Below are 25,709 nucleotides of genomic sequence, written 5' to 3'. Positions count from 1 at the left end.
CTACCTCTCTTTCTACGATAGATACTCCACACTCACGGGACTACACAGGCTTTCTCACCCTCCGTACACTACCGTCTACTACTCGACTTCACTTCTCGACAGCTCAAAACATTCTGATCTCTATTTGTCATTCATTCCCCTACTTTCTAAATATCCCTTCCAGATTCACAAATCAAACTTCCACCACCAACTCTCATTCGCAGTATTCCTCAAAACCAATTTTTAAACTTTCTAAATATGCTTAATGGATTTCAAAGAAAATAGTTAATTCCCATTCTAAAATTACTTTCTACTATATACAAATTTTAATGACCTATTCTCTATTTCCACTTAGTCTTAATTAGCATCGGCTAATGACCGATCCTTCCGCGAACAACGATAATGACCTATTAACGATTTCACTTGAGTCTTATTTAATCACTTCTTAAAATTAAATATAACAATTTGTTGTATACAGGTTGTTCCAAATTTATATGCCCGTGGTTGAGAAAATTGAAAATATTTTATATTAAATTGAATTTTGTCTATAATTATTAAATTTTAATTTTCATATCAAATAGAAATATAACAAATCCCCGCCTTGTATTCGATAAAATTTATCTGCATTTTTAAATAAATTTTCTCGAGGCAAAACCAACTCCCTGTATATTTCCTTACTTTAATCTACGTCTTATATCCTAACTTACTATCTACTTCATGTAATTCTGTCTTTTATTCGTGATATTTGTATACATCGTGAATATTATAAATTCCTCGGATCTTTTCCGAGTTCCTGTGCCTCAACTCATAACTATTTATCCCATTTTCATTATTCACGATATACGGGCCTTCGAAAACAGGCATCAACTTTGCGCAAATGCCCACAGGAAGATTTGATACTCGTAATGCCCTCACGAGTACTTTTTCACCCTTTTGGAAAGTCACTGGTCTTCTTTTTCTATTTTGTTCCTGTCTTTGGATATATTTTTCGTTGCTTCGCCGTAATCTTCTCTGTACGGTTTCAATCACCTGTTGATATTCTTTTGGCTCTTGGTCTTCCCATGGCCTTATCGGCAGTACACCCTTCATGATGTATTCTGGGGTCTCTTTTGTTACTGTGCTCGGAATTGTATTTAGATACCTTTCTATTTCCGCCATTTTCCTGTCCCAGTGGCGATGTTGACCATCTGTTGCAATGCGAAGAAATTTCGTCACTTCCTGTATGAATCGTTCCGAAGGATTACTCTGTGGATGCCTGATGCTGACAAAATTTGTCTCTATTGCTCGTTCTCGAAGTTGTCCCTTGAAACGATCATTTCGGAAATACGTTGCATTGTCCAGTAGAATCTTTTTTGGTGTTCCTACTATGGCTATAAAATTGTCTATTTTTCTTAATATTTCTTCCCCCTTTGTGGTGCGGCAACTATATAATTTTACGTATTTTGAAAACACATCCACCATTACCAGAATATGTTTGTTCCTTTTAGTGGTCATAATTAGATCGCTTAACATATCTATTGCTACAATGTCTAGTTTGTTTCGGGCTTCAATATTTTTGGCAACATTTTCGTTTTTGAAATTCCGACTCTTATATTTTTGACATACATCGCACTTCTGGGTAATTTCCTTTGCAATGCGGTAATCCTGTCGGCTTATGTAATTTTCCCTAAAAACGAGCCAAACTTTTCTGCTACCGATATGCCCATTGTCCTCATGTAATTTCTTTATTATCTTTTCGGCCAATGTCTGTGTCACTAAATATAGTTCCTTTCCGTCTATTCTCTTAAAATATATGTTATTTTCTACTTCCGCTCTTCTTTTTTCTCTTTCCTCTAGGTCTTCCTGGTTTGTCCTTATCTCATTTAACGAATATATCCCTTCTTCTTGTATTAATCTATTTAGTCCCACCTGTAGAGTAATTGTTTCCTTTTTTCCGGTGTCCTCATCCCGTGTTAGAGCGTCGGCTATTATGTTGTCTTTCCCTTTTATATATCGGAACTCAAAATCATACTCCTGTAATAATAGAATGCCTCTATGTATTCTATTATTTACTAATCTATTCTTCATGATATGTACTAAAGCTGCATGGTCTGTTTCGATTGTGAATTTTGCTCCCAATAAGTAAAACCTCAATTTGTTTACGCAATATAGTACACTGGCAAACTCCAATTCTGTAACACTATATTTTCTCTCATGTGTTTTAGTCACTCGAGATATAAAACATATCGGCACTTCTTGGTCGTTTTGTATTTGAGACAGAACTCCTGCAAATTTTTGTATGGACGCATCAGTTCGGAGTATAAAAGGTAAATTGTAAATGGGGTGGTATATTTTCGTTCCTTTTGCGAATTCTCGTTTTAATGTTTCGAAAGCTTCCTCCTGTTCTTCTTTCCAATTCCATTTTATTCCTTTTTTAAGCAATTTTATCAGAGGGATTTCCTTTTGGCTCAAATCGGGAATCAGCTTTTTAAAATAATTTATCGTGCCAAGAAAACCTCTCAATGTTTTCAAATTCGTTGGTCTTGGATATTCATCTATGAGCTTGACTCTGTCTTCGGCTAATCTTACTGTTTTGGTGTCCAATTGAAAACCCAAATAAATGACTTCTTTTTGAAAAAATTGACATTTTTCAATGTTTAATTTCAATCCCGCTGTGTCCAATTCTTTCAGAATTATTTCTATGTGTTCCAGATGACTCTGAGTATCTTGTGAAAAAATTAATAAATCATCGATATAATGAACTATGAAATCTTCATGGCGATTCAAAATGGTATGTAGAGCTCGGACGAGTGCAGCACAAGCACTCTGCAATCCAAATGGCACTACCTTAAACCGGTAGACAATACCATCAATAGAAAAAGCGGTGTAGTTTCTACACTTTTCAGCTAACGGTATCAACCAAAAACTGTGTTTTAAGTCAATTTTCGAAAATATGTGTGACCCGGTGATTCTTCCAAAAATGGCCTCGATGTTTAAAGGTGATTCATATTGTGATACAGTGTGCTGGTTGATATTCCTGGCATCTAAACATAATCTCAATTCTCCATTGCTTTTCTTTACTATCACAATCGGGTTAACATACGGTGAATCACATCTTTCGATGATTTGATCTTCCAACATTTTATTTATTTCTTCTTTCACCTCTTGTCGATACTTGTATGGAATCGGGTAAGTCTTTGATCGAAAATTTCCCAAGTTTTTCACCTCAAATGAATGTTCGTACTTTTTCGCCACTCTGTTTTCCTCATTGATCAAATTTTCGTAGTTTCTTAACATCAACCGCAATTCTTTTTCTTTCCCTTCTCCACATATCAATTTTCTGTTTTTTTTTCAGATTCTTCACACATGTTTACCGTGCATTCTGCATCCTCGTTTGCATATACCTCCTCTTCAAATACTACTGTTTCAATCATATTCTTTTCACTTTCATTTTTTAGCTTTATTTCTTCTTCTCCTGAGCTCGTCTCTTCTTTTGAGGAATCCCAGGTTTCCTTTGTTTCTGATACTCTCAAATTTTCTTCTTCTGGGCTCAACTCTTCTTTTGAGGAGCCACAGGTTTCATTTTCTTTTATCCTTTTCTGACTTTTTCTCCCTTTTCTTCTTTGTCCTTGCTTCGTTGCCAAATTCATTTCCACTGTTTGTTCTTTACCTGATTCGTCCGTATTTTGTTTCTCCTGTTCCTTGTTCTGTTCCTTTTCTTTTTCTTCTGTTAGTTTCATCGTATTATTTTTAAAATCTATCACTACATGTTTTTCTGCCAATTCGTCAACTCCTACTATCATGTCATGTAACATATTTGGCATTATTACACATTGTAGTGCATACATATTCTTACCCAGTCGTACCATTACTCGTATGCCTTCATTTATAGTTGCCAATGTCCGTTTGTTTGCGCCCACTAAATTTACCCTAGGTATTTTGTAAATTAAATTTGTTAAGTTAACTTCTTCTATTAGTTTTCTGTTGACCAATGTTATTTCCGATCCAGTATCTATCATAATTTTAATTGGTGTCTCGTTGATAAATCCATCCACAAATTTTAAATTAATTCCTTTTTTCTTTTCGTTGTTTCCTGCCAATTTAATAAACTCCTTGGGGTGACAAAAGATTCCTGTTTGTTTTTTTGTTTTTAGTGAGCGCCGTCGTGAAGACGCCGGTTGCTCATTGTTGTTTATATTTTCGTCATAATTTCTCTCTCCGTCATATTCTTCTGTCTGGGTATTATTTACCTCTCTTCTATTTTCTCTTGGTCTGTCGGATCTGTTTCGGTTTTCTCGATATCCCTGTTCATTTTGTCTACCATTATTTCTGTTTTCTTGATTTGAGCGTGTGGTGTTTCTATTCTGGTATTCTCGATTTCTGTCCTCATTCCATTGCCTATTTCTTTGTTCATAATTTCCTCTTCCCTTGTCTGTATTTTCGTTTTCCCTTCTGGGATTAAAATCTCGTCTTGTATAGTCCCTCCTATTTTGATTTCTATCTCTGTAATCTTGTGTTTCTCGGGGCCTGTAATCTTCTCGCCACCTTCTTGATTTTCTTTCTCTTAGACGTGATTCTCTTATTTGTAGGAATTGGCATAAACTATCTATGTCTTTGTAATTTTGCAATGTGATATGGTCTTCCAGCGTCTCCTCGAAATGTCTTGCAATCAGTTCGACTAATTGTTCCGATGAGTAATTATATTGTAAATGTTTTGCATTATTGTAAATTTGCAAAGCATATGTCCTTTCTGATACACCCATCCTATCATTGTATTTCCCATTTTGCAATTCCTTGTTAATTTCCAATTGTTGGACTTTTCCCCAGAAATAATTCAAAAATTTTTGTTCAAATTGTTGCCAATTGCCGAATTCTTCTTCTTTACTATCGAACCATAGGCTTGCTTCATATTTGAGATGGTTTCTGATAGTTTCTTTTGCTGTTTCGAAATTTCCGATGTGTTGTATTTTCTTTTTCAGGCTATTTATGAACGGCACTGGGTGTAATCTTCTTACATCCCCGCCAAACCTTATCTTCACGTCATCTGTGCTATGTATAACCATTTCTCTTCTTTCTCCTACATTTTGTTGCGTCCGGTTTTCGGTGACTTGTTTTTCTATTTCTGTGATTCTTTTTTCCACTTCTTCTCTGTCTACTTGAATAGCATTTTCCAACTTATTTTCCAAATTTTCTATTTCCTTTTTCTGGCAATTCGTTATTTCCTTTATTTTGCTTTTGATTTCTTTAATCTCTGTCTCTTGTTGTCCCATATCGTTCTTGATCATTGTCAAACATCCTTTTACTTCCTTTTCATACTTTCCTATGCGTTCCTCCATTTTCTTGTTGTTCTCTTCTATTGCTTGTTTCATTTTTTGTTGTGTTTCATCCATTTTTTGATCCAATTTTTGTTGTGTTTCATCCATTTTTTGATCCACTTTTTGTTGTGTTTCATCCATTTTTTGTTGTGTTTCATCCATTTTTTGATCCAATTTTTGTTGTGTTTCATCCATTTTTCGATCCACTTTTCGTTGATTGTCATCCAGTTTTTGTGACTGGAGTTGCATCAGTTGTAATAGTTTATCTATTCCTGATAATTCTTGCTGTCCTGATGCCATGATTGTCGTGTCTAAAATATCTTCTTGGTCTGAATTATTCTCTTGATTTGAATGTTCTTTTTGTTTTTTGTTGTCTTTGCTTTGGCTTCTTGTCACAGACATTTGTTTTCAAGAAGTACTGTCCCCGCCAAATATGAAATTTTACTAGTATGTTACCAAGACGACTTTTTCTCACCCAAATATTATAAATTGTCAATAAATATATCAAATGTAAATATCGTAAAAATTAAAATATTAAATCAGTTATGTAAAATTTGTACCTAAAGAGATCTAAAATTTTATGTTATCAAATGTAAGTATCTCACTTTTTACCACAGGCATATAAATTTTCAAATACCGGCTTTACTCTTTCTATCCTTCAAATTTGCCACTAGAAATACTTTACAATGCCCTCCACGTTGGACGACAGTTGATGTGATCTTGATTATTGATATGAGATGATAATTTTATATGTCATTTAATTTAATCAATACATTACTAATAATCTAATTAATTTACCAGATCACATATCAATATGTTTTCAATCTCAGGGCTTTTTATAAAATTAATTACTTACATACGTGGCTTCTAAGTATTTCTTAATGGTTCCTAATCGGGATAGGAAAGAAAAGAGTAAAATAATAACACATATGGGTTACAATTGTAATCAAAATATTGTTTATTTTATTCAAATGGCAATCACTGCTTAATATTTGCTATATCTTATTATTCTTAAACATAACATTTACACATGGGAATCTTATTTTCTTTTGATTTCCAATTGAAAGTTTTTATTAACATTTAACTATTATGATTTATTAGCAACAATTCTATTTAAGTTTGATGAAGCTTTTCTGATATTATTGATTATGTTTCTTCAATTTTAAATGTGGTATTTACTACGAAAAACCCATACATTCATGTCCAAAAAAATGAGACTGACCTTTTTCTGGTGCACTGAGAATGTCTTCACACAAGACCCGTTTCCTGCTATCCTTGGCTGCAATCAAAACCTCGTCCTGGCTTCCAGTAATGTTCTCCTCTGAAACTAGCTCGTATAGCTCTCGTTTCCTGCTTCTGTCGTGATGCTGTCTTCTACCTTTTTCGAAACTGCAATCAGCTACCGGGAACTCTTGGCTCAAGGAGGTTCTTTTACTCTCAACCTGGCCTACCTCTCTTTCTACCATAGATACTCCACACTCACGGGACTACACAGGCTTTCTCACCCTCCGTACACTACCGTCTACTACTCGACTTCACTTCTCGACAGCTCAAAACATTCTGATCTCTATTTGTCATTCATTCCCCTACTTTCTAAATATCCCTTCCAGATTCACAAATCAAACTTCCACCACCAACTCTCATTCGCAGTATTCCTCAAAACCAATTTTTAAACTTTCTAAATATGCTTAATGGATTTCAAAGAAAATAGTTAATTCCCATTCTAAAATTACTTTCTACTATATACAAATTTTAATGACCTATTCTCTATTTCCACTTAGTCTTAATTAGCATCGGCTAATGACCGATCCTTCCGCGAACAACGATAATGACCTATTAACGATTTCACTTGAGTCTTATTTAATCACTTCTTAAAATTAAATATAACAATTTGTTGTATACAGGTTGTTCCAAATTTATATGCCCGTGGTTGAGAAAATTGAAAATATTTTATATTAAATTGAATTTTGTCTATAATTATCAAATTTTAATTTTCATATCAAATAGAAATATAACAATATATATATATATATATATATATATATATATATATATATATATATATATATATATATATATACGGAATTCTGAGGTTATTGGGATATGCAGCGGTGAAATAAGTGTACTCTTTTAACTAAGTTTCAAGCTTTCGAAAATGTTTATTTTCATCATCAGGAATAACTGAAATAAAGTGCTACTGTTAGTACAGCATCCTCGAAAACATATAGTACAAGGTGTAAAGGTTTAAAAACTTACGTTATTGAGATTTGCTTTCCGTGGATGTTATACTCACAGGTGACAAATTCACGCACCACTCATTGATTGAGTCAAATATTAAAAAATACATGGTGTAAAAGACCAAATTGACAAATTATTTTCTACACTAACACATAAGAAAAAGACAATTAAAAAGATTTACATGCCACGTGTGCCGGCAAGTGTGAAATGTGAGGTTAGAAGTCAATGTCATTCCTGGACATACGCAAATGACACTACTTCTTCTTTTTTCTTTGTCTTATGTAGTACTAATACTTTAAGAATACACATCCAAAAATTTACCAGAGTTTTGTTTGAAGTTAAAAAACCAAAATTATAAATAATTTACATTTCAATGTACTGAAAGCTGGAAACTTTACAATGAATCAGTTGATAAGACATCATTGAAATGAGGATAGTTGTCCAAACATAATAGATATGAGTAAATAGAGCTTAATTGATTTATGTCACTCCTTTTGTTCATTGCATTAGAATTCTGCGAAATGAAAGCCATCTCTAAGAACAGTCTTTTAGTATAGTTGGATTCAGAAGCTAAAACTCTGACCGATTCGTATTTCATTTTGTGATGTTCTTTATTAACATGTTCGGCAAGAGCAGATCTTTCAGGATATAATCTGCTATCACTGCGGTGACTAACTAAACGACTACCTAAATTGCGTGCGGTTTGTCCAACATATACCAAATTACAGTTGTTACAGGGAATCTGGTAGACAACGTTAGAACAATCCCTAATGTCACTCTTGTCCTTAACCTTTGAAAATATAGATCTTGAAGTTAAAGATGTTTTAAAGGCTATTTTCAAGTTAGGGATGTCTTTAAACAGTCTAGCCAGTCTGGGTGTTATGCCTTTAACGTATTTTAAAGAAGTATATAAACAATTGGCATTTTGTTCTCCGCTTGTAACAGTAATTTGCAACTCATTATTATGGCGTATTATGTCAGGGGTCAAACTGAATAATATCTTGGTGACTAGGTGTCTTGGATAAGAGTTGTCGATAAAAAGGTTAGACAGGATTCTCAGGTTCTTCTGATGGCAAGAAGGATCACTGATAGCTATGATTCTAGCCTTCATTTGCTTAATTAAATTGATTTTTATTGAGTGTCGATGATATGACCAATAGTTAAGAAAACGTCCAGAACTATGAGGTTTTCTATGCCAGTCAATTCTCAGGGAGTTGTTATGGGTTCTAATGAACCGGGTATCAAGAAAGGGGACTGAGCATAGATCATCCTCATGTTCAATTGTGAACTGTAATAGAGGGTCATAACTATTGAATACTTGCAAAATTTCAGCTGATCTATTGCTAGGAATAGCGAGGATTAAGTCATCCACATACTTTTTAACAAAAGGAATATAGAAGGACAATTCTGGGATCACCATATCCAGTAAATGATCCATCACATAACAGGCCAGAATGGGAGAGATAGTACCTCCCATAGGAGTCCCTTGTGTTTGTCTAAACACAGTATTATTAAATGTGAAGTAGGTGTTGTTAAAAAGAAAGGAAATGAGTTTTTTGAAAGATTCCAAGCTAATATTGCAATGAGAACTAATAAAATTCCAATTGTTTTCAACAGCTATTAAGGCTGCATCTAGATGTACATTAGTGAACAAAGAGACTACATCCAGACTGATAATAACATAGCCTTCAGGTAACTGATAGTTGTTAAAGCTGTTAAAGACATCAAAAGAACTTTTTACGTCATATTCATTAGAGACATATGCATTGGTCAAAATCTCAGTCAAAAAAGATGCTAATAAATTAGTAGGTGAACCAATGCATGCAACAATGGGACGTACCGAAAGCTGTGGTTTATGAATCTTAGGTAAAGCGTAAAATTTGGGTATGACACCCTTATACCCTGTTAATTTTTTCTTTGTATCATCATCTATTTGTCCCGAACTGCATAATTCCTTGATGAGGTTATTACATTTAGTTTGAACAGTATTAGTTGGATCTCTGTTCAATCTCTCATATATATTATCAGAATTTAGCAATTCGAGACATAAATCTAAGTATCTCTGCTTCTCCAGAACTACAGTTACATTACATTTGTCAGAAGGCATGACAATAATGTTAGTGTTTTCACTAAGAAACTTACGAGTTTTATGTAACATAGCTCTGTAGAAGTTAAAGCCACTCTTACTGTTATTTTTATGTACATAATCAGTAATGATGTACGTAGATTTAGCTACTAGTACGTCCCTCAGTTGTGCATCCGTGACAGAGTGCATAATTGTTTCAACGTCAGCCAACATATCCCTGATAGGGATATCTTTCCCTACAATAGGTTCTATACTGAACTTTGGACCCAAAGACAAAAATCTAGAAATATCATCGGGTAAAGTTACATTGGAAAGGTTCTTAATCCAACCTGGTTTTGTCTTTAGTTTCAAGTTCAGTTCTTGATTAAATAATCTATTATATTTGTTAGTATTTACTAATTTGGTTTTATGAAAAGTTTTGTTATATAAAACTTGTTGTTTACTAGAAAAGTTGTTAAAAATGAATTCAGAAGTAAAGTCAATGATGTCTCTTTTGAGTTTAGATAAATTAGACTCTAAATTGTGAATGACTTTAATGCAATTAGAAATTTCTAAATTCAAAATTCTGTTTTCTAACCTGGTAAATTGTAAAGCATCCTTGTTCGACTGGATGTCCTGTCTTTGTAATAATTTTGTGATGGATGAAGTGGAGTGTATGATGTGTGTAGGTGAAATGTTTGATGATCTACATCTTAATAAAAAACATCTTTTATTGTATTCTCTTGCCAATTTTTGTTTAGTCTTTGACCAATCCTTGAGTGCCCGTACAGCGAGGTCACCATAGCGATATGCGATGTTCTGATAGAATCCCATGCATTAAAAAGAAAAGGAAAAGAAGTCTTTGCTGACAACGTAGAAAACGGAATTCTGAGGTTATTGGGATATGCAGCGGTGAAATAAGTGTACTCTTTTAACTAAGTTTCAAGCTTTCGAAAATGTTTATTTTCATCATCAGGAATAACTGAAATAAAGTGCTACTGTTAGTACAGCATCCTCGAAAACATATAGTACAAGGTGTAAAGGTTTAAAAACTTACGTTATTGAGATTTGCTTTCCGTGGATGTTATACTCACAGGTGACAAATTCACGCACCACTCATTGATTGAGTCAAATATTAAAAAATACATGGTGTAAAAGACCAAATTGACAAATTATTTTCTACACTAACATACGCTGCATATCCCAATAACCTCAGAATTCCGTTTTCTACGTTGTCAGCAAAGACTTCTTTTCCTTTTCTTTTTAAGGCATGGGATTCTATCAGAACATCGCATATCGCTATGGTGACCTCGCTGTACGGGCACTCAAGGATTGGTCAAAGACTAAACAAAAATTGGCAAGAGAATACAATAAAAGATGTTTTTTATTAAGATGTAGATCATCAAACATTTCACCTACACACATCATACACTCCACTTCATCCATCACAAAATTATTACAAAGACAGGACATCCAGTCGAACAAGGATGCTTTACAATTTACCAGGTTAGAAAACAGAATTTTGAATTTAGAAATTTCTAATTGCATTAAAGTCATTCACAATTTAGAGTCTAATTTATCTAAACTCAAAAGAGACATCATTGACTTTACTTCTGAATTCATTTTTAACAACTTTTCTAGTAAACAACAAGTTTTATATAACAAAACTTTTCATAAAACCAAATTAGTAAATACTAACAAATATAATAGATTATTTAATCAAGAACTGAACTTGAAACTAAAGACAAAACCAGGTTGGATTAAGAACCTTTCCAATGTAACTTTACCCGATGATGTTTCTAGATTTTTGTCTTTGGGTCCAAAGTTCAGTATAGAACCTATTGTAGGGAAAGATATCCCTATCAGGGATATGTTGGCTGACGTTGAAACAATTATGCACTCTGTCACGGATGCACAACTGAGGGACGTACTAGTAGCTAAATCTACGTACATCATTACTGATTATGTACATAAAAATAACAGTAAGAGTGGCTTTAACTTCTACAGAGCTATGTTACATAAAACTCGTAAGTTTCTTAGTGAAAACACTAACATTATTGTCATGCCTTCTGACAAATGTAATGTAACTGTAGTTCTGGAGAAGCAGAGATACTTAGATTTATGTCTCGAATTGCTAAATTCTGATAATATATATGAGAGATTGAACAGAGATCCAACTAATACTGTTCAAACTAAATGTAATAACCTCATCAAGGAATTATGCAGTTCGGGACAAATAGATGATGATACAAAGAAAAAATTAACAGGGTATAAGGGTGTCATACCCAAATTTTACGCTTTACCTAAGATTCATAAACCACAGCTTTCGGTACGTCCCATTGTTGCATGCATTGGTTCACCTACTAATTTATTAGCATCTTTTTTGACTGAGATTTTGACCAATGCATATGTCTCTAATGAATATGACGTAAAAAGTTCTTTTGATGTCTTTAACAGCTTTAACAACTATCAGTTACCTGAAGGCTATGTTATTATCAGTCTGGATGTAGTCTCTTTGTTCACTAATGTACATCTAGATGCAGCCTTAATAGCTGTTGAAAACAATTGGAATTTTATTAGTTCTCATTGCAATATTAGCTTGGAATCTTTCAAAAAACTCATTTCCTTTCGTTTTAACAACACCTACTTCACATTTAATAATACTGTGTTTAGACAAACACAAGGGACTCCTATGGGAGGTACTATCTCTCCCATTCTGGCCTGTTATGTGATGGATCATTTACTGGATATGGTGATCCCAGAATTGTCCTTCTATATTCCTTTTGTTAAAAAGTATGTGGATGACTTAATCCTCGCTATTCCTAGCAATAGATCAGCTGAAATTTTGCAAGTATTCAATAGTTATGACCCTCTATTACAGTTCACAATTGAACATGAGGATGATCTATGCTCAGTCCCCTTTCTTGATACCCGGTTCATTAGAACCCATAACAACTCCCTGAGAATTGACTGGCATAGAAAACCTCATAGTTCTGGACGTTTTCTTAACTATTGGTCATATCATCGACACTCAATAAAAATCAATTTAATTAAGCAAATGAAGGCTAGAATCATAGCTATCAGTGATCCTTCTTGCCATCAGAAGAACCTGAGAATCCTGTCTAACCTTTTTATCGACAACTCTTATCCAAGACACCTAGTCACCAAGATATTATTCAGTTTGACCCCTGACATAATACGCCATAATAATGAGTTGCAAATTACTGTTACAAGCGGAGAACAAAATGCCAATTGTTTATATACTTCTTTAAAATACGTTAAAGGCATAACACCCAGACTGGCTAGACTGTTTAAAGACATCCCTAACTTGAAAATAGCCTTTAAAACATCTTTAACTTCAAGATCTATATTTTCAAAGGTTAAGGACAAGAGTGACATTAGGGATTGTTCTAACGTTGTCTACCAGATTCCCTGTAACAACTGTAATTTGGTATATGTTGGACAAACCGCACGCAATTTAGGTAGTCGTTTAGTTAGTCACCGCAGTGATAGCAGATTATATCCTGAAAGATCTGCTCTTGCCGAACATGTTAATAAAGAACATCACAAAATGAAATACGAATCGGTCAGAGTTTTAGCTTCTGAATCCAACTATACTAAAAGACTGTTCTTAGAGATGGCTTTCATTTCGCAGAATTCTAATGCAATGAACAAAAGGAGTGACATAAATCAATTAAGCTCTATTTACTCATATCTATTATGTTTGGACAACTATCCTCATTTCAATGATGTCTTATCAACTGATTCATTGTAAAGTTTCCAGCTTTCAGTACATTGAAATGTAAATTATTTATAATTTTGGTTTTTTAACTTCAAACAAAACTCTGGTAAATTTTTGGATGTGTATTCTTAAAGTATTAGTACTACATAAGACAAAGAAAAAAGAAGAAGTAGTGTCATTTGCGTATGTCCAGGAATGACATTGACTTCTAACCTCACATTTCACACTTGCCGGCACACGTGGCATGTAAATCTTTTTAATTGTCTTTTTCTTATGTGTTAGTGTAGAAAATAATTTGTCAATTTGGTCTTTTACACCATGTATTTTTTAATATTTGACTCAATCAATGAGTGGTGCGTGAATTTGTCACCTGTGAGTATAACATCCACGGAAAGCAAATCTCAATAACGTAAGTTTTTAAACCTTTACACCTTGTACTATATGTTTTCGAGGATGCTGTACTAACAGTAGCACTTTATTTCAGTTATTCCTGATGATGAAAATAAACATTTTCGAAAGCTTGAAACTTAGTTAAAAGAGTACACTTATTTCACCGCTGCATATCCCAATAACCTCAGAATTCCGTTTTCTACGTTGTCAGCAAAGACTTCTTTTCCTTTTATATATATATATATATATATATATATATATATATGAAACTTAAAGCTAAAATCAATATCAACAAAAGAATTAATATTAAAATTAAACTCACCAGGCTTCCGGGTTGAACCGCGTCGTTGGTTTCTAGGCCGAGCTTTCGACGTCCTCTCTGACGTCATCTTCAGGGCTTCCGGGGTCTCAGTCTCCTGAGGCTCCAGACACTACACTCACTACTCACTACTTCACTACTCACTGCAATACTGTTGTTGCTGACGCTGGGGCGGTCATTAATTAATTAATTCTTTTGTTGATATTGATTTTAGCTTTAAGTTTCATTTTATTAACCGCGGAAACCTTTCCGAACATATATATATATATATATATATATATATATATATATATATATATTCATCGATTATTCCAACATTAAAACAAAAAATGTATTCCAAAATGATACCAACTCAGAAATTCATGGAAGACAACTTTGATAGGAGAACGTATTTTTGTGAACAAATGATGTCAATACTAGATAAAGATGTCATCCAATTAGCACATGATTTGTTTTCTGATAACTACCTTTACACTGCACGGGCATCCTAATCGTCAGAATTGCCGCTATTGCTCTAGGAAAAATCCTAACTGGATGGGAAAAGAACATACACAATATCCTAAAAAGGTTAAAGTCAAAGTATAGGCAGGAATTGTTAGAGATCATATCATAGGTCAATATGTTAGTATCACATTCTGCTTGCGAATAGCATCGTAACCGTTCTGATATTCATGACTTCTATTAAGATTGATATTCCTCTATGAATCTAAGGTGTTCGAGAATGTACTGTGTCCGTACAGTAAGAATTCACAGTCTTTCATAAGCCTGACGGCAGTCCTCCCTAAATCCCAAACCAGCAAAGACCCTAACTGTCTTTCTCTGCAGACCAAATACCATGTGATTGTCAGCTGCATGACCCCAGACAAGGATAGCGTATGAACAATGGAATATGGAGTGATATGTAGTTATATGTAGTCTCCAGTAAGACACATCTTGTAAGGTTTCTCAATAAAGAGACTTTTATTTAGTTTTTTGTACAAGTTATTAACATGTGGGCCCCACTGTAATTTTGAGTCCAAAAGAACTCCTAAAAACCCAATCTCGCCGACTCCATCATTCATATAATATCATTCACATCTCTAATTGTGAAAATCACTTGTTTAGTTTTATTGTTGTTCAGAATCAACCTATTTGGAGCAAACCATTGCTCAGTCCTGTGCCATGCCACCATAGGACCCTCCAGCTCATCCTCAATATTATCAGCCGTAAAGGCCACTGTAGTGTCATCTGCAAAGAGTGTATACTTAGCCTTATGTTGCATGTTTGGAAGATCGTTAATAGAAATCAAAATTAAAATAGGGCCCCGTAGTTTTGGGTCACATTGCCAGAGGAGAAAAATATGAGTTGCTGAGAATTATTATGCAAGGAAGGATCCAAGGAAGAAGAGGCATAGGAAGAAGACGCATCTCCTGGCTGAGGAACCTTAGAGAATGGTTTAACTGTAGTTCATTACAACTATTCAGAGCAGCAGCCAACAAAGTGACCATAGCCATTATGATATCCAACCTCCGATAGGAGAGGGAACTTTAAGAAGATGAAGTGAACACTGGGGTACTCCAATACTTAAAACACTCTCTGTGGACAACAAGGTGAACCAGCACCCCATTACCAAATCAATGTTCGACAATGCTTCAATCGAATATTTCCGAATCAGTGGATAGGCAGGCGAGGAGCGATGAAATGGCCAGCATCATCTCCTGATCTTAGGCTTTTCTCGACGTTTCAGAGCTTTTTTGTGAATATTTATTTAATATTGAATTTATTCCATTTGGCTGTTACACTCTATAAAACCAATATACATACACGATATCGATATTTAACAACTCAATTTGCATGTAATGCTTAACTGTTTATGTTATGTTACTAATCAGAGGATACATAAATATCTAGATTCCACAGTCGCAAAAAAATTCCAAAAATATGTTTTGTGAACTTATGTTAAGGAATGCTTTTATAAGCACTATGACGAATAATGGCCATTCAGTATATTGTCCCACCTACAATATGTCCCACCCAGGCGCGGATACATGGACACCCTATTGTATTTAGTCTATAAGTATTTTTTTATTATTTATTATTTTTTTCTGTTGACTCTAAACTTTAAACCATCAGTACAACACTAAATTACACGACAACCACTTCCAAAGAATTGAAAGAAGCCATAAACTCTAATAAAACACCCTTCTCTGAAAAATAATCTGCAGGCGCATTTGTTTGGGTACCGGTGGAACCATAAACAACTGAAATATTTTTCTCAATTCAAAGAATAACAAAAATGATATTTTAAAATGCAAATACATTACACTGGGTATAAGCCTGATCTCATGAAAATCTCGTTTCAAATTTGCGATACAATAAAGATATAAAAATTTGTATTTTACTAGATAATCCATGCGTACCTACCCATTGATGATAGAAAGGTTAATCTTTATGGTAAAGAACGACCAGTGAGATTAATAGTCGTGAATTGTCTATCAATCGTTTTGATACCGTAGGTATCTGGGATTATATAGTGTATTTTATCCTTAGAGTAAGTGTGAGTCGTATGGCTAAATCTGGAAAATATAATGAATTTGATTGAGGTAAGTCTGCCCCCCCCCCCTATTATGAATTTCTAGATCCGCGCCTGGTGCCACCTATAAATAATAAATAGAGAGAATACTTCTATCAATACAGTAGGTATAATTTATATTAACAATATAAAAATGTAAGCAAAATTAGTAAATATTGCAGAATATTAAATTAAAGAAAACAAAATATTTATGTAAACTTTTCATTTACCATGTATTTATAATTTAGAAATTTAGACTGGTCCGAAAAGAACATTCAACTTACTTCCGAAAAAAACTTCATTGGATGGGAGAACATAACTATACAATATCCTGAAAAGGTTAATGTACGGGCATGAATTGTTGGAGATTATATCGTAGGTCTCTTTGTCATTGATGGCAATCAAATCAAATGGCGAATTTAGAACTTCTCCAAACAATGTCGTATAAATTTCGACAAATGTATCCTGATCTACTAAACCCACAAGTTCCAGTGAACATGATAAACTTTCTGCAAGATGGAGCACCAATAAAATATTGCCAAATCGGTGGATAGGCAGTCGAGGATCGATGGAGTGGCCAGCACGATCTCCTGATCTGATACCATTAGACTTCATTTTATGGGAACATGTCAAAAATGTTGTATACAAGACTAAACTCCTCAACTTAATTGACTAAAGAAGGCCAATAACGCAGTACATCTATAACATGTCCCACCTATGTAATAAATAGAAAGAATTCTACTTGAATAATTACAGTAGGTAGGATTTATATTAAAAATATAAAAATGTGAACTTTTACACAAAATCAGTAATTATTTCAGAATAAAATGGGACAGCTTGTATATCCGAGAAAATTAAAGCATAACAAATATTTATTTAAACTTTTCATTTGCCATGTATTTATTTAGAAATTTAGAGTGGTCTGAAAAGAACATCCAACTTACTTCCGATGTCCCACAGGTCCCATAGAACTTTTCCTTCACTTAAAAAAACACCATTCGGCGTACTTTCGTTTTTCGCGTACCTAAAAAATACATCCCCAAAGTTTTTCCAACATTCCGCGTCGCGCGCGACCTCCTGTTGCACTCCCGCGATCGCGGCAGCCCTTAAGGACAGGATGGAGCGGCTGAAAGTGCCAAACTAAAGTTTGGAAAGCTCCAAAAGGCGATTAAAGCTCCTCCAACGGATTCCCACGTGGCGAGGATGATGGCGGCGCATCTCGCAAAGCTCTCCCACGCGACTCACTGAGCTTTTGAAATGATGCCGGAAAGTCAAACCATTTTGGGAGGCCGAACTGGAAGGCCTGTTTCCTCCAATTTTATTTGGTGTTGTTTGTGGTCATACTTTTTTTTAATTACCACATCTTCCAGAGTTATTTATGTTATTGTTTGGGTTTATAATTAGAGCTTATAAATAGATTCTGCTTTAGGAATAATACCAAATAAACAGAACAAATAAAATGGTGTATGGTTATTGAGAGCACGCACATTCACGGTTAAGTAATGTTTTATGTTTACTTATAATTGGTCACTGGCTTTTTGAGAAGGTTAACAACATTTTATTCAGAATTAGGCGTAAAATATATTTTATATTAGCTATATTAAGAGTTTACCACAGCTTATCTGTTTAGGAGAGATATTGTTTACCTGGTCATGATCTAAAAAACATTAAAAGTTAAGGATATTTTCTCCAGCTTTGAAGAAGCTGCACTGAATGTCGGTCTAAAATTAAATGATCACAACAAAAGACATGGTCTTTCAAAACAACAACGAATGCGAATAAGGTAAAATGTTACTATAAACGATGATAACTTCGAACTGGTTAAATAATTTAAATATATAGGAGGAATAATCACCAATGACAACAAAATAGAACGAGTTGAATCGCGAATAATGGCGGGACACAGGTCTCAAATGATCCAAATGTTCTTCAAGGAATCGAAGTAACATCAAAATGCTTCATTTTATATTATTTTAAATGAAAACACCAAAACTCTGGGACTTCCGTGGAATCCCAGCTTGTACATTCTTACGTACAAGGTATCTATTGAAATAATCATAAATACAATTTCTAAGCTATCCATTCTATCCACCATTGCACAAATCTTCGATCCACTAGGATTAATTAATATACTTTTATTATCAAGGTAAAGATTTAAATGCAGCAACTCTGGTTGCAAGTTGCAAAAAAATATGATGGGACCAATCAGTTCCTTTAGATATTCATACTCAGTGGCTATCTTTTCGTCAAAAGTAAATAAAGTCATAAACAAAGTCATCTAATGCCTGGTTGCGCCAACAGATCTTAAGCTCCAGCTTAGCTCAGCTCAGCTATTATTATATTATTTTATCCTTTATAATTATATTCTATTATTATATTATTTTATCCTTATTATATTATATTATATAAATCCTAATTTTATTTTCGTCCTAAGCTTAAGATCTGTTGGTGCAACCAGGCATTAATGACCTAACTATTTCCTGGCATGTATGCCATTACCAGGAATTATAAGATAGTAGACTGCAGGAACATTGCTGCTTCTATGGACACTTCAGCTGACATTTATCCATCAATCTTCAACTACAACTGCAGTTAATGCTATATTGAGAGCTGCATGAAGCCAATGAGATATTTTTTCAACTGAATGAAGCCAACAAGTTATCCAACTACATGAAGACAACCATACATTTTGCCATCAGTATTATTTTCACATTCTGTAGGTACAGCTTTAGGGCAGGATTTGTTTTTTTTTTATTAATGTCAAAATTCATTTTTAATGTGTAAAAAATATGATTTTTTAATCTTTTATTTGTTCCTGACACACTCATTTTTCAGATTTGCATTTAAGACAAGACGTACACCTTAAAGAATAGAGCTAATCGAAGTCCAAGACAATTGGCTATTGGCTCCCAACGTTAGTTGGAGTGAAATTGTTAGAATGTAATGTAATAAGAAAAATATCGTATTAAAAATTTATTTAATATCCTTATCGTTAAAAATATATATCCTATAATAAAATTTTACAACAACTGTGACTACTGTGAGGTATTTTCTCTTCGTGCTTTTCAATCCATTTTTCTTTTATTGCGGTGCCTGGTTAAAACCAAAGATATAATCAAGATTATTTTTATACTATTCGTTGAGAAAATATTAAAATCAGCTATTTTATTCTTCGCCAAAAATAAGGTTATTTAGTACGGTGTAGTAAGAAAAGGACGATTTCACAATCTAAAACAAAATATCAATTGTTATCTATGTTACAACATATCATCATATCTAAAAAAATTATCTTCCGTCATTTTACAATATTAGACAACGATAATTTATACTTCAGAAAAACATGATTCATATTCAACAAGAATTATGTTGTCACGTATAAAAGAAAAACAAAAAGGATGCTAGAAACAGCAGAGATGAAAACCCTTCGAAAAATCGATGGTAAGACACTATGGGACAGAGCTAGAAGTACAGATATACAAAGGGGATGCAAGGTGAACAACATTAATAACTGAGAAAGAAACAGAAGAGTAGAATGAAACAACCATATAAGCCGAATGACAACAGATAGAGTAGTCGAAAGGACGGTGAGAGACGGTTCCCCAATAGGAAGATAATAATTGAGAAAACCATGAAAACGCTGAAACGACAACTTACTGGAGGAACATTGAAAAAGCAGACTGAGTCATGTCTACACGAAAGGAAGAAAAAGTAGAAGTATGAAATAGATTGTATAGAAAATGCGGTGGAGAGAATACTTTGAAGAACTCTTTGAAGTGGAACAAGTAGAAGGAGATAAGACAGAACAAAACAAAAATCAACATATTCCACAAGAGCAACAGGAACAGATAGGAAATATACTCGTAACACAAAAATAATTAACAAATGCAATCAACAAAATCAAGATGGGAAAAGCACCGGGGCATGACGATATAACTGCAGAAATGGTCGAATACATGAATGAGTAAAGACAACAAGAATTACTAAACATCATGAACCAAGCTAAAAATGAAAAGAAAGTACCACTAGACTGGCAGATAGGCATTATAACACCATTGTATAAAAAAGGAGATAGCAAAGAATGCTCAAACTATAGAGGAATAACACTTGGCAGCTCAGTAGGAAAACTTTATGATAGTATACTAGAAAACAGGCTAAGAGAAAAACTAGAAAACGCCTTTGAGGAGAGCCAGAGTGGTTTCAGAAAAGAAAGGGACGAACGATCAAATTTTCATAATAAGACAAATATGTAATAGAAAAAGCTCTTAAGACAGAAAAAGAAATACATGTATGTTTCATGAAGGACATGAAGGACAAGAAATGAAAAATCAAAAGTATTCGACAGCAACATTGGATTAAAACAGGGTTGTGTCCTGAGCCCACTACTCTTTAACCTAGTATTAGATCACGTAATAAAAGAATGCAAACACAAATGGAGAAAATACAATGTAGCATATTGGAAGTTGAGAATGGTACAAATAACAGGACTATGCTACGCAGACGACCTGGTGATCATTGGGGAGTCAGAAAAGCAATTACAAGAAAATATAAACATACTGTATGAAGAGCTAAAAATCAGAAACATGAAAATAAACAAAGAAAAATCAAAAACAATGATAATTGGAAGACAAAAAGGAAAACATGAAATAGAAGTAGATGGCAAGCAACTTGAACAGGTAGACAGATATAAGTATTTGGGGGTAATCATAAGCCGGGATGGAAAATTAGAAGATGAGATAAATGAAAGAATTGCAAAGAGTGGTAAGCTGTACAATATTATTAAGAGTAACTTTTTAAAAAAGAAAGAAATACCTAAGAATATAAAAACGGAAATAGTAAAAAAGATTGTGGAACCCACTCTAACCTATGCCTGTGAATCTTGGGCATTAACAAAAAGGCAAAAGAATAGACTAATAAGCACAGAAATGAGATTTTTGAGAACAATAGAGGGGAAAACAAGGAAAGATAAAATTAGAAATCAAACCTCTAGAGAAAATCTGAAAATACACCCAATTACAACAACAATCGAACAAGGACAACTTAGATGGCTCGGACATTTACTGAGAAGAGGAGAATAGTAAGACAAATATATGAAGCGAGAGATATGGGAAGAAAGAAGAGAGGAAGACCAAGAAAGACGTGGACAGAAGAAGTGAGGGAAGCGGCCGACAAAAGAGGAATAAAATGGGAGGAAACAAAAGCATTGGTCATGGATAGAAGGAAATGGAAGGAAATGGAAGGAAATGGAAGGAAATGGAAGGAAATGGAAGGAAATGTGGAAGAAAACGACGGAGAACCTAACTCCGTAATAACTCACACCGAAAGGTAGGCGAGTTCTGGATTAAGTAAGTAAGTTAGAAAATGCGGAACAATTAGCATACCAGTATAAGAAAATATTCATATTACATTCACTACTTTTCGCAGGTGACATTTTTGCACAAGACATGGAATATATGATGGGCAAATTAACAAGGATGGATATGGTCTATGGGGACTCAAGATAAATGAGTATGACCGAATACTTATGTATTGGATCAGAGGTTGCAGATTGGAACTTAAATTTAGAAGAAGATACCATTAAGAGTTGTAAGGCTTTTGAGTATTTAGACTCAATCATAAGCCTAGATAGTACTTGTATGAAAGATATAAGTAGAACTGAAAATAGCAAGAATAAAATAAGCCACGAAAGCACTCCATGGGGTGATATGGAACAACACTCTGACCAAAGAAAACAAAATAAGGATCTTTCAGAGTACCTTTGTTGATGAATATTACCCTAGATTGAGCGGAAGTATGGCCAATGACTTTATGACAATAATATGTCTACAAATCACCAGACAGGATACAATAAGAACAGAAGAAATGTGGAAGAGAATGGAAGTAGAATGCCCAATATTTTATATTCAGATAAAAGGTTAAATCCATCTTTAGGTGAGCTTATCAAATCCAGTCAGGATGATCTTCAAAAGAAATGCAATAATCGGATCATCTCTTGGAAGTTCATTCCAACTTATACACCTCACTCCAAGTTCATTGCAACTAATACACGTCACTTGGTCAGTACTATGGTACTATGAAGAATTTCAGAAAATGTTAGTACAAATTATAGTGCTAAATCTTGGATGATGTTCTCTAAAAATAAAAATTAAGAACTCCTAGAAAACTTACCGCCATATAGGTCTCCAAAGATAAATCTACAATGTCCATTGCTTTTAGTTGAATTGGTTCTTGGCAGTTAAGTAAGAATATCATCAACTCGCTTTTAAAACTTTTGGAAGCTCCAGTCCAAGGACAGGAATATGCAGCAAATGGAATCTTTTCACTCTACAAAAACAAAGACGAGAAATGTAGCTGAGATAATTTTGAACAAAAATGTTTTATTATGTAGTACTTTTTCCGTAGAAAGTATCGTTCTCTCTGAAACAACGCAGGAAGTGACCGGCGATTTTGAACGTCAGTTACACATTCAAAATCAATTTTTTAAATAAAATGTGTATCAACTCGACTGTATGCATGTACATATGTAAATAAAGGATATTTTTTTAGAATGAACTGAAAATATTATACATATACCTATGTATTAAAATTTTTCATTGTTCTAAGACAGCAATCAGCTGACAACGCTGCTCACGGAAGTAGAAGTAAAATAATAATTATTATGACAGCCTCTTGGTACCTTGGTACCTTGGTAGTCTTGATCATGATACAAAGAATAACGTCTTGGTAGCTGCAGGCTGAAGGTCGTGTTAAAATTTGATTTGCTGTATTGTATTAGAATATTATTTACCGTATTTTAAAGTAGTAATTAAAACTGAAGGTTTTTTTTAGAAATTAAGATATGTCTTACCTTTATAGTCAGTTGAGTTGAAAACCAACAGGGAATGAACAGCATAATAAATATAGACAATTGATAAAACAGCAAATGAAATATTTGATATGAAAACTTGTCCGACTGTAAAAACAAACAGTAAAAATTTAATAACAATAAACGGAAAAAACCATAGATCTTTATTGTAGCGGTATATATAATATAAATCATGTGGATACTTACAACTGAAATCATAAATAACGTCATACAAAACGCTAATAAGCACATTATAATGAACGTAAAGTATATGATACTGAATAGTTTTTCTAAATTTCCAGCAAACCTAAAAACAAAAAAAAAAAGTAATAAAATAACCAAATTGGGATTTAGAAAGCAAAATGTCATTATGTACTTATACTCAGACAAGTCTGTTGTCAGAAATATCTTGCTACGTTTTCTTATTTTGATGGAACTGGAAACATGGAATTGGAATCATACCTGCAGTATCTCCCTGCTGTTATATATTTACTTCTAAATAATGAAAAGATTGTTACCTTAGTATTCGCTGGTGGTGAATGACGAATTTATTAATACTATGATCCTCGACGAGTTCCATATTAATCAATTGATAGCACAATTGGTCACATTGTAAGCCAACAAAGAGCGCAAAGCCTGCCATAAAATAATTTGTTACAACATTCACCGCAGAGATCATACCAAGAGCTATCGCTTGGAAGATATACATACCGGTTCCTCTACTACTGTTAATTACAGATTCGCAATGTTCTTCGGGTTTACCTGGAAAAGATCAGAAAACAGTTTTATATAGGTATAAAATAATGTCTTCAGTGATCTTCTTCTTCTTGTCCTTCCTCTTTATAAGCAATTGTGCTTGTTCATTGGCGGATTGATACCTCTATGGAAGGTTGTCACTCCATCTTTTGCGCTGTCACAACATTCCTCTGTCGATTGGTGATTTATCTCTTCCTATTTTGACCACACGCAGTGCCGGATTAACCATTAGGCGGACTAGGCGACCGCCTAGGGCCCGGGCACTTGATGGGGCCCGCATCCCACACAAATGCATTAATTAATATTGAATTATTTAAGCAGTAATTAAAAAAAAACACACAATGTTAAAAACATCAAATAGGGTTAACTGAGACAAGAAAAAAGAGAATGGTTATTTTATGATTTCCAATTAAACTCAGTTTTTTGCTTTGTCTTCTGTCAAATATCAGAAAAATACAACCGACTTCACGACAAATTAAGCAGTTATCTTCAAAGGTATTTTTATATTTCATGTTCTAATCATTCCCTCAATTTGGTGATCAATTTTGCAAGCAAATTTTGCTTAGAAGCTGGTAAATATTTTGGTATGGTACGTTTTTTTTTCAATTTCTACCCACCGATGGGCCTTATTGTCCATTAACTCACGGTAAAATATTGCAAAATCTCCGGATTTTAAAGAACCTTTGGATTTGAAACAAGAGCTTGGATTGACATGAAATTTGGTATAAAGATAGCTAACATGTCAAAAAAAAGTGATATTGTGCCAATGTGTGTTTTTGCTCTACGGTTGAGTCCACCCCTTCTCGGGGGTGAAAAAATATACCGTCAAAATACGTCCGGAAGTAGATAAACTGACTAATTCTAAGCAACTTTTGTTCAATAGAGTTTTTTCATCAAGTAAATACATTTCGAGTTATTTACAAGTGAATATCTTCATTCTTCAACAAAAAATAACACGTTTTTAGACGGTTTTTCGCAAATAACTCAAAAGTAAGTATTTTATCGAAAAAATATTCTTAGCAAAAATATAGCTTTTAAAAAATTAAAAAAAAAGGTGTATGTGTGCAGTTTGTAGACCCAGTAGAAGCAGAGTTGTAGCTAATGAAAAGTAGGTTCTTATTCGTCAAATTTCAAATTGAATATTTCAACGTGAAATAATCAAAAAAGAAGCACTTTTCATGGAAAACTCATCATAATTTGTTTAAATGTTTATAAAAGCATTATTCTTGTTTTTTAAAAAAAAATTTAACATAAAAAGTAAGCAAGGTACGCTCAGAATAAAGTTGATTCCATTTTTTGGGTAAAAAAAAACTGTTGAAAATAATCCCCTAATTAGCATCCCAAATGAAATTAATCCTTACCGCTTCACAAGCTACTGTACTTATGTATTGTTTATATGCTCTGTGATTTTTATCGGTATAAAGTGCCTATTTATAAAAGGGCTGTAGTAGAAAGGGCTTGAACAAGTCACTAATCACGAGTGTATGTATTTTTTTTATTTGGTTTAATGCCTCGACAACTAATGGCCATTGGC

General features: G+C 33.8%; 1 protein-coding gene across 1 annotated transcript; it reads right to left on the bottom strand.

Annotated features, from left to right (window-relative positions):
- Positions 1-19,538: 19,538 nt before the first annotated feature.
- LOC126885589 (odorant receptor 7a-like) lies at positions 19,539-24,418 on the bottom strand. The gene is made up of 4 exons (XM_050652187.1): positions 23,938-24,418; positions 23,423-23,726; positions 22,744-22,899; positions 19,539-19,806 (listed from the first exon to the last, which is right to left on the bottom strand). Exons 1-4 carry the CDS (start codon positions 24,126-24,128, stop codon positions 19,744-19,746), a joined length of 714 nt encoding a protein of 237 aa, XP_050508144.1. The 5' UTR covers positions 24,129-24,418; the 3' UTR covers positions 19,539-19,743.
- Positions 24,419-25,709: the final 1,291 nt, after the last annotated feature.

This window comes from Diabrotica virgifera, chromosome 5, assembly GCF_917563875.1.
Source record: "Diabrotica virgifera virgifera chromosome 5, PGI_DIABVI_V3a".
Classification (NCBI taxonomy): domain Eukaryota; kingdom Metazoa; phylum Arthropoda; class Insecta; order Coleoptera; family Chrysomelidae; genus Diabrotica; species Diabrotica virgifera.
Note: the sequence above shows the minus strand (reverse complement) of the source record. Positions and strands in the feature narration are given on the sequence as shown.